Source organism: Pagrus pagrus, assembly GCF_965226575.1.
Source record: "Pagrus pagrus genome assembly, chromosome: 10".
Lineage (NCBI taxonomy): Eukaryota > Metazoa > Chordata > Actinopteri > Spariformes > Sparidae > Pagrus > Pagrus pagrus.
In genome coordinates, this window is record NC_140194.1 from 25,927,163 (window position 1) to 25,941,767 (window position 14,605).

Consider the following 14,605-nt stretch of genomic DNA (forward strand, 5'->3'; position numbering starts at 1 on the left):
CTCCTGGTAGATGTGAAATTGCTTTACCTTTCAATGAAGAAAAGATTGACATCATTCAGTATGGTATTATTGAGCACAGCAAGGACCTCCATATCTCACACCTGTTGCTGCACTCTTAAATAATAAAAGGAACAGCCTTGTCCGCTCTCTTTGTGATAATTCTAGATCAATGAATTGCCTATAGGGCCAGGTGAGGGTGCCAGGCATCTCCAGGTGTTTATGTGTATTTGTGTATATATGTGGCAACAAGGACACCACGGCAACTGTCAGCGCCACATTTTAAACATTCTTCCTTAAGACCATGAACTCCCTCCACTCTCCATCTGTGTCCTTCTCTCGGTGGCTGCTGCTGCTTAAACAGGAACTTTAACAGTCCGTTGGTCACTGCGCCCATAAACGTCCATGACAGCAAATCTTCCCTTGGACACGCCCAGGTGCCAGCCCAGAATTTAAACTGTGAGTATAACTGTCATCCGCCGTCTCCTCGTGAGAGAGATGTAGAGAAGAGGAAGCAGAGAGAGGGAGTGAAGAGAGTAAATGGCACTGAGGATTTTGAGGAAATAAAAGGGGGGATTAAGATTTGTAAATCAGGTTAATTAAGCTAAAAGACTAGTTTCACTGGGTAGGAGGGGGTGAAACCTGAGGGGGTAAAACAAAAAAAACAACTAATATACTAGACAGACAAAGAGGAGGGAAGACAGAGAGTAGGAATTAAAGTGGGAAAAGGAGGAAAAAGGAAGGGGATAAAAATCCTTGCAGCTGCAGCTCCCAGCTGTGCTGTGCTTATTCTGAATCATTGCTCCACCCGGAGAGACTGCTTAGCGTTTCATTTGGAAAACAGGGATTTATCGCCAAGGAGGGGGCTGCTGCTGCTGCTGGTGGTGGTGGTGGTGGTGGTGGCTCTTGTGCGTGTATGTGTGTGTGCCCACACGGGGCTGTATGTGAGGGATGGGTGTGTATGGCAGCTTATTGTAGAGAGGAACTTGGCTCCCTACCTGAGCATCTATAAATATGGGCACCTTGTTCAAACCCACACACTATAACATATCGAGGCTGGATGTTCCTGATTCTGAGAGGGGAGTGAGGCAGTTCTTACAGTTTTCATGTGGATGATGAGTCAGGTGGAGTATGGAGTAGTGTTCACATGTTGAATACAAATGTGCATGTGTTTTGTGTGTGTGAACAAGCTGGAGAGCTGAGCGTTGGATCGCTGGAGGGGAAAACGTTACCATATGGCAGAAGTTTTCAGTGGTTTACATCAATCTGTGCTGTATTTGCTTTGTGGAATCATTTACATGTGGCGTATTCAAAATATTTACAGCTACCGCTTCTGGTGAGGACAGCCAGGGGGATGGAGATACTCCCATGGAGCTGGGTCAGCCTGTTAATCAGCACCATACATCATCTATCCTGCTCAAGTTTTGGCATATTGTTTGAGCACCGGTGCACTCAGGGGTTGCACAGCAGGGCGATGTTATGCCCCCCTGTTTGAAAACAAGTGCCCTCTTGGCTGCACCCATGGTCGATAAAGCAATAAAACATTATAAAGTGCCCTCTAGGTTGCCCTTCTAGTGGACAAAACGTGCCTTCTCTTCACTATTAATACATCGTGACTTTCTAACACCTGTTATGCTTTTTCATTTGTTTTTACCCCTTTCCTTCAGTGTTTTATGTTAAAGATCTACAAAGTTAAAAAGGTCAGAGTCTACAGAAGCTCCTCTCTCCTACAGAAAACAATGCACCTGAAACGCCTCATCAGTAGTCCCGCCTTTAATTCTGTGACTTTATGACATCACATTACGTCACCATGTCACACATTTGCATAATTTATACCTAGCAGCTAGTTTGGCATGTAAGAACTGATTTAGCACAGCTACTCTGCTGTTGTTAGCGGTGCTCAGGCATGTGTGAGCTGACCAATCAGAGGAGACTGGGAATTCGGGTGGGGGGCCTTAAAGAGACAGGAGCTAAAACAGAGAGTTTAAGACAGAGGGGGAACACAGTGCTGAAGCCCTGGACAGTATGAGGAAATTGATGTGGTTTTTGAACATTAAACTATTTAAATTTATTCTAGTAGTATCCCAAAATAAAATTATGAGCCGTAAAATGAGCATAATACGTCTCCTTTATGTCTAAAATTTTTCAGTGGTACATATCGCAAAATGCCAAGGAACTGAAGACTGTGATTTACATATTTCAAGTTTAAAAGAGAAGATTAGTAAATAGGAATTTTGCCAAGAATGGCCTTGTTAACAAAAACATACCAATTTGAGTATAATACACAATGATGAGTGAGATAACCATAGCTTCCAATGATTCTCAGAGCCCTTATACACGCTATCCAGCATGAAAAGACAACGAGTAGCATGAATCTAGTCAATGGTAAAGCCTCCTCAGAGCTCCGCTAACACATCTCTGTGTGTGTAGATGTGGGCGGCTTGTGCAAGATGGGGCAGGGGCTAATCAATAACGAATGGAGTTAAATAATTTCTTTGTAGGCACTATTAGCTTGAATCATCATCGCCTCGTATCAGAAGATCGAACCACAACGTGGAAGTGAACCGATGGCTCATCCAATTAAAAATGAATAATCCACAGCAGAGAATGTGCACTAAGCCTCCACAGGTCAAACAAGAAATACAAAATGAGCTGTGCTGTCTGCAGCCTCTCAATACATCCAGAGAGAGAAAGAGCGAAAGAGGAGGGAGAGAGAATGAGAAGCAGCAGAACAGCACAGAGCTTCCCAAATGAGCTGTTTGCCTGCCACGCTTCGGGGCACTCCCGTCGTTGCTGTGTTTGGAAATTGTCTCAGCTAGGTTATTTTAAAATTAGCTGCCGCTTAAACCTTCGCAGCGTGCCACGAGAAGTGTCATTAGAGTTAAGCATGCGGCGTTGACTTTAATGCTGACTTGTATTGATCTTTTTTAGAAGAAAATATGTTTTTTTTCTGTGCTGGGTCAGTGGTCAAAGCGGAAAGTAGGGGAGCATCCCTGCAGCTGGAGTCATCCTTGCTCAGTGGCACTTCAGTGAGGCAGGTGACGAGCTGACTGAGGCAAAAGGCGCAAAGAAGTGTCATAAAAATTATCAAATGGCGCAGCCTTTACTGCTGCTGCCTGGTACTCAATTTAAAGGTGCAGTATGTAGTTTTTGTGAAGAAGAGAAAGATCTTCATTGACTGATTTGTTTTTTATGTCTAAACAAACTAAACAAACAAACGTTTTTGTGACTAAACACACTGACCTTTAAGGACAACACCATTTCTTTACCTTGTTTATATGTGGCGGACCCTGCCACCTTTCAAGCTTCAAACAGTGTTCAGGGGACTTTATTAATATTGTATTGTATTCACTATAATGCTGACTTGTATTGATCTTGTGAGGGGAATATGTGTTCATTCTGTCCTGGGCGAGCGGTCAGCGCAGAGCATCCCTGCAGTCGCATTAATCCTTGCTCAAGGGCACCTCAGCGGGAGCCCAAAAGTGGAGAAAAGTGTCATAAAAACGATCAAACTGGAGCTGCCTTTACTTCTCAATTTAAAGGGAGTTGAGCGGCGGAAACAGCTGTTCCCATTACCTCTCCCTCTCCGCATATTAAAGTCAGATCAAACGGACGAGTGGCTCTATCACAGTGGGGAATTAAGGCTTTTATTAAATATCCCGGGAGAGTCCGAGTCTGCGGAGAGCAATGGATTGAGCAAAATACCCAGAAGGACGCCACAAATAACACGGCAGAGCAGCCAAGTTAGCTCTCTTTTTCTTTCTTTCTTTCTTTCTTTCTTTCTCTCTGTTGCTCTCACACCCCCCTCCTCCCCCTCCCTCTCTCTCTCTCTCTCTCTCTCTCCTCCATCCGCCTGTGTGCTTCCCACACACACACACACACACACACACACACACACACAAGCAAGCCCAAAGAAACGTTCAAGTTGGTGGCTGAGCGGAATGTAGATGCGACTGGAGACAAGAGAGCCGGAGCCGCGATTTGCACACAGACATAACCTACACCCTCCTCTCTCTCTCTCTCTCTCTCACCCTCCTCTCCTCCATCCTCTCTCTCCCTCTCCCCTTTTCTCTCTCTCAAAATGTGGGGAAGGCATTCCGAAAGTGATCGCAGCGGAATCAGCAGACCTCCGACACTCCTCTCTCCCTCTCTCGGTGCCACGGACCACGGGCAGCCGTGCGCGCAGAGGGGGGCACTGAAACAGCGGGGTAATAAACTTGCTCTCGGATGTGGCAGCGCAGGTGACTCGCTGTGTTGTGTATGTGCAAGACTCGGAACAAACTTGACAAGCCAGCCATTTGCGCCATGAGTAGCCCGAGCGAAACCTGACGGATGCTTCCCCTCCCTCCCTAAAAAAAGCCCCCAAAACCCCCATCACAAGAGCCGGATCGCTCTGCGTTCCGGTGAAAATGTCCCCAAACCTCTCTCTGTCTCTCTCCCTCACACACACTCAGACACCTCTCTCCTGTCTTACCTGAGGGACGAGGAAAGCCAAGAGGATGCGGACTCCAATCTCCATGGTCGTGTTTCAGTTTCTCAGGGAATAAAAAAAAAAAAAAAGCAGATTCAAGACAGGGTGATGAAAGCTGGGTCAGCTCTGCTCATAATTCCACTGTCCAAGCGCCGGAGAGAGGAGAGGAGAAGAGAAGAGAGGAGAGGAGCGGAGAGGAGAGCCTTTCGCTGTGAGCCGCCAGCTGCCAACTTCCCCCCCAAATACAACTGCAGTCTGATCAGCAAAGCATTGGATAGTGGAGCCGAGACCACAACCAATAGATTTATGAGGAGGACAGTGGGGTGGGGGCGGAGGAGGGAGTTGAGACGGAGGGAGAGGGCGAGGAGGAGGAGGAGGAGGAGGGGGAGGGAGGAGAGGGGCTCGCCTCTGTTTAAGTTGAGGGTCTGCATCCCTTTAATTCTGTTCATTCTCTGGAGTTTGGACTGATCGGCAGGTGCAGCAGCAGCTTTTTGAGAATCCATCACCATCACATGCAGGTGTCACCCCCCTTCATCATGAGACAGGTTTATAGCCCTTACACCAGCATCAATAACCCCCCCCCTCTTCTTCTTCTTCTTTTTTTCAAAAAGGTGATTTACAGCTTCTATCATCTCATATTCGGTGCGAGAGTGAGGGCGCGCGGGAAGCCTCCATTAAACGCGCTCCGTGTGTGAACGCACACGGAGCGGCGGTGCCTGCAGGGCACCCCGAGAGAAGGGAACTTCAGTGATGATAGCGGGATTGTGTGATATTACAATAAAACTACTGTCTGAGCCCACGTAATGGTTCCAGAAGAGCTCTGCTGTTGACAAGACTATAGGTTACAGTCTGCTGAATAATTCCTGACTTTATTATCTTGAAACATTCATGGCAAGTCTTCATTTTTCATTATGAGCTGCGCTTTTCCTTCCTCCTAGTCCTGTAATGAATTGTTAATTTGTACGTGGGGGGGTTTTATTTGGTTGTTTGTCAGCGGGAGCGTTTTTTCTTTTTCCGTCGTGTGTGCGCACCTCAGCCTCAGGGCACCTCTCTCTCTCTCTCTCTCTCTCTCTCTCTCTCTCTCTCTCACACACACACACACACACACGCACACACACACACACACACACACACACACACACACACACACACACACACACACACAATCCATTACAAATGATAATATCAGCTTAAAGGGTAACTCCACCAATTTCACACATTAAAGTGTGTTTTGGGAAGTACTACTGCACATGTATATGTATATATATTAAGTATTATAAAATCTTTTGTGGCTCCAGAGGAAACTTCACGCAATGTGATAAATTGTCTCTGGTGATGTCACTTAGTAGCTAAGTTGTGGGTAATGTAGTCCTCTGGTCTTTCATTGCACGCTTACTTACAACACTGTTAGACTCATAGCTACCACCTCTTTTTTAGGGCCTGTGTCCATATAGTGCAGAAAAGCGCTGGTGGCGGGTTCAGTTTTGACTGACATCTGCTCATGCTACGGTCACAAAGGGCTGACCACACAGCTAATAACAGACAACATGCTCCCGCAAATGGGCTTTTGAGTCTGTGTTATGACAGTTTCCATCTGATAAATGATAGGAATACCAGGGCGATGGGTGACGAGCCCTGTCCAATCTTATATGTGTTTGGTTGCCTGAAAAAGAGCGACCAGCCTTTCTGAAAAGTCAAAAGATTTTCAACTCGAAGCACTCAAAAAAGGGCAGAGCACTCTGAAAAAAGACACTGGGAGCAACAGTTTGTCTCTGGGCGGCCGCGTGGGGCTGCATATGCTCACCCCTCATTAAAAACATTTGAAAAAAGATGCTGGTGCTTGAAAAAAATGTTATGTGGACACAAGCCATAATTCCACACATTCTCCTTATTCCTTTTCAAAACCTGGCACCTACATTACCTACAATGCAACTTAGCCAATGAGTGACATCAGTGAAGCCAATTTATCAGATTACTTGCAGCTTCCTCTGGAGCCACAGCTACTTTTTTCACATAATACTCCCCATGAACTTAGTGTGGAAAATTGGTGGAGTTACCCTTTAACAATATGTGTGAAAAGTTGAATCTTTCAAAATGTGAAAGCCCAAAAAGAATTAGTGTACCATCATGAGAGAAAACAACTAGTGACACATTTTAGAAGATCAATTAAAAGCACTTTTGCTTTAAAAGTTACTAACGTGGTGAAACGATTACCAGAATTGTTGCAAATTAATTTCATGTTGATCAGATAATTTTATTGATAGACTTCTTACTGTGAGAAAATCCAATAAAAAGACCAGTTCCAATAATGAACATGTTTAATTACCTTTTGTGTACCCAGAGCTCGATATAGAAGCGTATTACATCTATACCATCAACCTGGACTGCTGTCCAACACTGCTGCACTGGGTGACATGTTCCTGCGTGATGATGAACACCTTCACTGTTGTTTACTTTGATTCAGTCCCACACACACCCTCCGGCTCTCTGAATACTCAGATCTGTGGCTGAAAATAGTCCCAAAACAATGAACTATTGCTCTTGTTTAAGTAACATTTCCTAAAACAGAGCCTAACTGTATTGGGAAGTTAATAAAAAAGTTGTTTTGTTTTCTTGAAATCAATATACAAACATGATATCTACAGTAGGAACAAATGAGCTCGGAGCTGGGAGCGACTCACTCTTGAGACGAACATAAAGACATAAAGAATTAAATGCTGTTGGTTTTGCTCTTTTCATGGCAGGTGTTGACAATGAGAGACATATAAAATATTACCAGCCTTTTACCTGAAGTTATAAGACAACAACCTCCTTGCCCAGGTGTCCTTCAGTGAAACACTCTCTAGATACAGTCGTGCTGTGCTGTAACTGTGTCCTCTCAGTTCCCTCTTGGAAATAATCAATTAGCTACCACATAATTATTAAAGTGGAGGATGGCTCATTTGCATTCAACCCTGTGGCTGATTAAAGTCCCCGTGGCGTACACTATAGTGCCGCATGCATACAGTAGATTGATTTTAGTCCGCCTTTTACAGTTTTCTCAAGTTAAATAGGGGCAACTGTCAGCAGATTGTTTGCCTGTTTAATTGTTCCTTTATTGATTAAAAGGTTGATGTGAAGCAGAAGACGCAAAATATGTCACAAGGAGTTCGAGATCGATATAATGACATCGCTGCTCAGAATTTCTTCATGATTCAGTTTAGCTCCTAGAGCCTTAATGCAGTGAAAAGAAACGAGAAGGAGATCTGCTGCCATGATGGTCAAGGTTTAGACATTGTGAAGTGTTCAATGAGCACACAAACTTTTTCTCATTCTGGACCCAAAGGTCAGTTGTCTATTAAAGAAACCTATCAGTCTTTCTTAGGGGGCAGAGCTGCCAGAGAGCGCACTTAATCTTCATGCAAAGTACCCTTAACCTCCAACTCTCAGACAAATCGTGGAGAGTGAAACAGACGAAGGGGTCTGCTGCGGACGGAAGGAAATCTGAGATAATGGAAACATCCAGAGCTTCCCTGCGTCTCTCAGTCCGTTTCTCACACATATAAACATGTGTACATAATGCGCTGACAGACTTTTGAATACATCCATCTTGAGTAAGAGAAATGAAAAAGGTTAGCGCACAAAAGTCAGGTGGGGGTCTGCGTATATCTCTCTGTGCAGGAAAGGCAGTCAAAGTCTCGCCTTTCCTTCCTCAATGGATGTGAGAAATGAGGGCAGGAATTGTTGTGACGCCTGAGGAATTGCTTTTCCCAGACAATTTTTCTGCCATATTCATTTATCAGTAAAGTAAAGGCATTGGGAACATATCACCAGTGACTGCCTGGTTCAGAGCACAGAAATTCATTGGGCGATGGAACCATTGCACTCGGAAACCCAGAAAGGAGGACGACTGAAATAATCAATTACAACGACATGGGTGGATGAGGAATAAAATGTCAAACATTGACTGTCAGATATTTCTAAATCATCTCTAGATATATGAGAGCCCGGGAATCATAGAAAGGAAGTCATGTTCAGTTTGTAAGCCATGGCTGAGTGGAATCAACCAATCATGACAGAGACGTCTGTTTGGTGGCACAGGATGCGAGGGGCTGGCTCAATCAGTTTGACAGCTTTTAGGCTAAACTTCATTAGTCCAAAATTCTCATGACTAAGCATTGTAAACACAAAAACAGAAGGAATCTTGATTGCAATATTGTATTTCCTCTCTGGAAAATTAACTGTAGTGCTCTTCTGCCTGCTGAACAAAGTTTTTGAATTGCTGTGTATGTCACTTGATATCTCACTGTCTGTCATTTGCTGTTTTTCTTCTATATTTTCATTTTCTGCATCTGTACAAGGACTACTTTAGATTTGATTGCTGACAAATAAATAGAAAATGATACTTGACGTGAGCAGCCACTGAAAATTCCTTTAATGCTTGTCAGGGACAGTATAGACCTCATCAAGTGTTTTATTTACTACATGGGTCAGAGCTTCAAGAGCAGTTGAAGCCTCGATTATTAAAGAAGCCAAGAGGTAGACATCCGGCTAATTTAAAGTTGCTGCAAACTTTCTGGTTTAACTTTTTCATCTGTCTTTGAAAGGGTATGGTCACAAATCATAGCAAATTAAAATGAATGGACAGAGAATCTTTGGAAACAGAGTTTTAATACGGATGTAGGCAGTGGTGGACTCAGGATGTTTGAGGAGCAAGGGCAAAAAAAACAGAAGGGGCCCCAGTTGTAGGCGTTGGGGCACCAGCACGCGTAAAGCTTACTGGAAGGGCACCCTAGAGAGCACTTTATCATGTTTTGTCCACTGGAAAGGCATCCTAGAGGGAATTTTATCATGTTTTAACTACAACAGCAGCATCCCAGAGGACACTTTCTCCCCCTCTAAACCCCAGTCCACCAGTGGATGTAGGGGGGTGCACATATATTGCCTATATGACTTATCTAAACAAATATGACTCTCACCAGGATAAGCTACTTTAAATTGTTGCATTATTTTTTCTTACATGTAAATCATTCAGTTTACTTTGTCTACTGCACATATATCTGTATCGTTGTTGATGGTCCTTGGCCATGCAGGAGGAATGCAGAAACACTTGGAGAAAAAGCGCCTTGATTATTAAGTGAAATAGCATCAATTTATGTAACATACAAGTGACTGTTCACAACATATTGCGTTCTTTCCTACAACAGCCTCTATATAGTACAAATTCTCTGTGGTCCTGAAACCTTGAACTGTACCACAATATAACCATGTATACATGTTTCCAATTATTCAGATTCATTAGGCTAATCATCCGGAACAACAACATGAACACACAGGGGACATGGGGGAGCAATTAGCTCCATTTATCTGATTTAAGGCACAAAACCTGCTCTCTCTCTCTCTCTCTCCCTCTCTCTCTGAAATGTATTAAGCGTTGCAGTTTTCACATTAGTCCAGCATATGAATTGGACCATATATCTGATTTGTGTGTCAGCGAAAGCCACTTGTCACTGTTTTGAAAATAAGTTCAGCCTCCCTGAGAGATACTGCCACTAGATGGGGTTCAAGTGTTAATACTACCAGAGTGACTAATCCTTCATCTGGAACATCTGAGCAACAAACTTGAACTGAAAGACAAGGAGGCCCAAAGAGGGGAACAGAAACACAAAAAGAGCGCTCCCCTGCCTCCCTTCTCCTTTTTGCAGTATAGGAGAAACTCCTCTTCTTTCACGGTAAGAGCCCCAGGCCTGAGCCTTCGTCTGTCTCCAGAGGCCTACGCTGGCAACCTACTGTTGTCCCTGTAGATCAAATGTGAGTATATTCCTTGCAAGCGCAACTTTCCGTGTATATTTTTTTCTCTTTTTGTCCCAATCCATCTTCCTTCACACACAGCAGACGTGGCCGACAGAGGGAAGCGAGGCAGACGCCATGTTTTCCTGAGAGAAAGGCAGCTGGATCACTGAACCTGACATTCGGACACCACACAACAATTCTCTTTGCCTGGGGAAAACAAGGGTTGGAACTATAAGCGTTGAACTGTGGGCAACAGAACAAGCCAAAGGATTCTGTGTTATGTAACACACGAGGATATTAAAAGGACAGCACTTCCAACTCATTAAATACAGCAGCTTGGTCGGTGGCATTAAGCTCAAACTATGATGCTCTGATTGCCCCTCCGCCGCCGGCTTTGCACGTGAGGGGCTCCGCGGTCAAGTTGGCGAAAATGAATAGGCTACATTAGGTTAGACTTTCACCATAAAGCTTGCTGACTAACATTTAAAACATTATGACATTATGACTTTTAGACTGTTATTAACATTGTGGAACAGTTGAGGTTTGTTTGGGTGTAGGCACCACAACTGCTTGGTTAGGTTTAGGAAAAGATCATGGTTTGGGGTTAAAATAACAACATTACTTATTTAAGTTCTAGCACGTCACTTACGTTACGTAATTGAAAGCAACATTATGCAACTTTTTTACCTTAAAATAACAGCTTCAAAATCTTCAAAGTCTTGTAACAGGGTGGATGGTGTCTCTGTCTCAGCCACTCCGCTCCCCCATCACTTGTTTCTGCACTGTAACGTCAGTGAGAGGGTAGGATCACAGCGTTACATACATGTGTACTTTCAACACATAACATTGTTATGACGTAATGAGTTTTGTTTGCAGTTAGCACCTACATTACGTCTGACAAACTGTTACAGAGCTGTGAGTTGTGTTTATGACAGTGTGACAGAAACGGTGGAGGGCGCCAAATCGCACAAAATGTCAATTTATACATAATGTTGCTGTAAGTAGGTTACCTTAGGAATGAAGCATGATTAAAAAAAATCAATCTTGACTCCTGGTCACACACACACAGGACTTAAACTCTAGTCTCCTGGCGGAGAGTCCTGTGTATGACCCATTGCTGCCTTAACCCTGACAGACGATTCTCACTCTTTATACAACTGCAGTTGAGGGGTGCCCCTTCTAGAAATGATGCAAAGGGGTAACTACAGCTTCTGTCTATTTTATCTTTACTGTGGTATTTAGGGGCTTCACTAACACTATCTTTCAGAAATGTTTATGTATTATTAAATTGCAACAGAAGAGGGAACATTTTTAGTGCAAAATTTCATATTTTCAGTCTTACTGTATCTGCAAAACTTTCACAAACAAATTATTTATTCTGTTTTCCCTAAAATAGCAATTTTAAGGTAGCATGAAATATTTCAATCAAGATTTAGTCAATATTTGAGAGGATGCACCTTCCTAATGTGTTTTATATGGTGGCGCTAAACCAAAGTCATGTGATGCAACTTTGCTGAATATCTGAAGAACTAAAGGTAACACACCCAAATCTCAATTTGACCAATTAATTCTGACCATGTCAAACAACTTGCTGACATTTTAGCCTTTTTGGCCTTTATCAGATTTGTCAACTCTGTCCATGTTACGACCCCAGAGGTCATATAACCATTTCTACTGTATGTGTTTTAACTGCCTCTGTGCTTAAATGCCCCTCTCTGTTACATGTGTGTGTGTGAGAGATTGGTTGCAGGTGTGTTTGAGTGAGTGTAGGTTGTCCAGGGAGCTGATTGGTTCCTGCCTTGATGCCAGAAGTTTAAAGGCCAGCTCTTCCCAGTTCCTGAGGGCTCTCCTCTCTCAGCCAGACTGCCAGCATGTCTGTATGTGTTTTTAAATAAAACCTTTAAAAATGCTTTGCTGCTGGTGGTGCTTGGGGGATGGGAAGAGGGGAGTCTCATTTTCATGTTGTGCCAGGGTTTCCCCTAGGCCCTGGTCGTCCGGAAGAAAGGTGTGTGTCTGTGCTACCTTCATCCCTTTGGATATTCAGCAAAGTTGCAACACCTGACTTTGGTTTAGCACCACCATATAAAACACATTGGGAAGGTGCATCCTCTCAAATATTGACTAAATCTTGCTTTAAATATTTCATTGCTACTCATAAATAGTTGCATGATTAAATGTTTCATATTTCGGTTTAAGCACTCCAAGCAGCATGAGGGGGATGTCATTAGTTGTGCAGGAATTTGGTCATACACCAAAGTATTATGTAAAGCAGTGCTTGAAATGCTGTCAGGCTGGCTATCTGACTACCTGTATGTCTGCATGTGTGCATCCCTGGACACTGTCTCCTCTCTCTACTTTTAGTGTGTCACACAAACAAGTACGTCAAGACCCAACAGAGAAAAACAGGCAGGCGAGAACGGGAATATAAGTGTCACGTAATGCTCCCTGGCAATGCAGTTTATTTCGGGCCATTATGACTCGCTCATAAAAACTGATATGGAGAGGGCTGAAAAGAGTACTGGCAGCGTGTGAGAATGTCCGATGCACAAGAAAAAGACACAAAAGTGACGGTACTGCGTATCACTGAGTACTGGCCCGACTCAAGCACTGATATACAAAAAGGCCCAGCAGTGACTTTTTCTGCTGCAGGAACTCAGATGGTCCAATGTCAAAAAAGAAATCCTGAGCAGCGTCTACAGAACTCTGATTGAGAGTGTATTAACTTCTGACATTGTGTCCTTGTTTGGTCACTTGTCTGTGAGAAGTAAAGCCAGACTCAGACTCCAGAGTAGTCAACCAGAGAACTGCACACAGACCCTGTGCTCAGAACATCGTACAAAAGCAGTAAACAGACTGGCCCATAAAATCCTTGATGACGCATTCCACCCCCATCATACCTTTTTTGAGCTGGGTGGAGGTTCAGAGTCCCTCATGCAGGGAAGTGCTGTTTTTAAAAAAATCATTTATTCCCACAGCTATTGCACATCTCAACAGCAGCTAAGGAAGAACCTTTGGACTAAGCCAGCATATAGCACCTTATGTTTAGTATTTCATTTTTTTATTGACATGATAGTGCATGAAACTTTACCACATGTAATGTTTTGTCTTTTATGTGCATTTGATGCTCTTATATGTACTGTATGTGTTTTTATATGAGCCATGCACACATTTGGATTATTGCCTGCATTAATGGAAAACATTTCTATCCATTTTGAATATATCCCACATTACATGTCTCAATGACAAACTTTAAAGATGACAATCTAAAAGTGAGGGCTTAAAAGAAATGGACCACGGGCCTGATATATGGTCATACGAGTAGCAAAAACAACATTAAAACATCATTTGATCTGCAGGAAAAACAAGTCTTTAAGACTATATTTAATATAAAATAGTGAGAGTTCCAACTAAGAATTACTGTAAGGATCAGTTCAAAATAATGTCACGATGCAAAAATGGATAAATCAGTAAATAAGTTAACAAGAAGTCTTTGAGAAGAAATTTGTTGTTGAGATGAATGTATCATCAGGTTTATCACCAGGAGATCTGTCATGGTTTTGGGTTTCGGTTCCTTATTTCCTGTTTTATTTTGTAGTTACATGCTCTTGTGTCATGTTGTCACGTTCTACCTTCTACTCACCTGCGTTCCCAATGTTCTGTGCTCCTCCCCCAGCCTAAATTTCCCCCCACACTGGCCTCACATGTTCCTCGTTATCACTGCTCTGTCTCTCCACCTGCACCTCATCCCCTTGTTAGTTAAGCTTGTATTTAAGTCTCTGTTCTCACTCTTTGTTCTTGTCCTAGGGTCAGTCCTGTTTGTGTCCAGCTGTCTCATGTGCCTGTTCCATGGTCCTCGTGTGTTCCCTCTGTTCCTGATTTGTTCCTTGTGGTTTTCTGGTTTGTCCTCAGTTTCTGTATAACTTTGGTATTTTCTTTAGCCTGCCTTTTGTTGCCAATTTCTGTTGCCTGCCTTTTTATTGTTTGAACTTTTGGATTTTTATTTTGGACATTCAGCTCAGTAAAGCTAGCATTTTGTTATTCTACTTGCCTGCCTGTGTGTGTCTGCATTTGGGTCCTCACCATTTTGCTACTGTGACAAGATCCAGATTATCTGCCACCTTTTCTTGGCACAGAAACCTGTTGTCTTTGTAGCTTATAGATACAGCTACTTCTGCATCTACTGTTACTTCAAAGCTCTCGTTTGTGAAAACACAAGACTTTCTTTTCCATAAAAAAAACATCGCCAGTGAAGACATTTGCAGGCAGCTGTTACATTTCTTTCACAATGTATTTGGCCAAACAAATTTTGCTTTTAAGGGAACAAGGTTGGACTAGCTTGCCCTGACCTCAACCTCATCAGACATC

The 14,605-nt window shown here is 43.2% G+C and overlaps 1 protein-coding gene across 1 annotated transcript in view; it reads right to left on the reverse strand.

The window, feature by feature from the left end:
- The window catches only part of cdh13 (cadherin 13, H-cadherin (heart)), a 398,586-nt gene extending 393,846 nt beyond the window's left edge, over window positions 1-4,740 (reverse strand). The window contains exon 1 of the mRNA XM_084364311.1: window positions 4,472-4,740. Within this exon, the coding sequence (XP_084220437.1) occupies window positions 4,472-4,516 (45 nt within the window). The 5' untranslated portion in view covers window positions 4,517-4,740. The remainder of the gene's footprint in view (window positions 1-4,471) is intronic.
- Window positions 4,741-14,605: the final 9,865 nt, after the last annotated feature.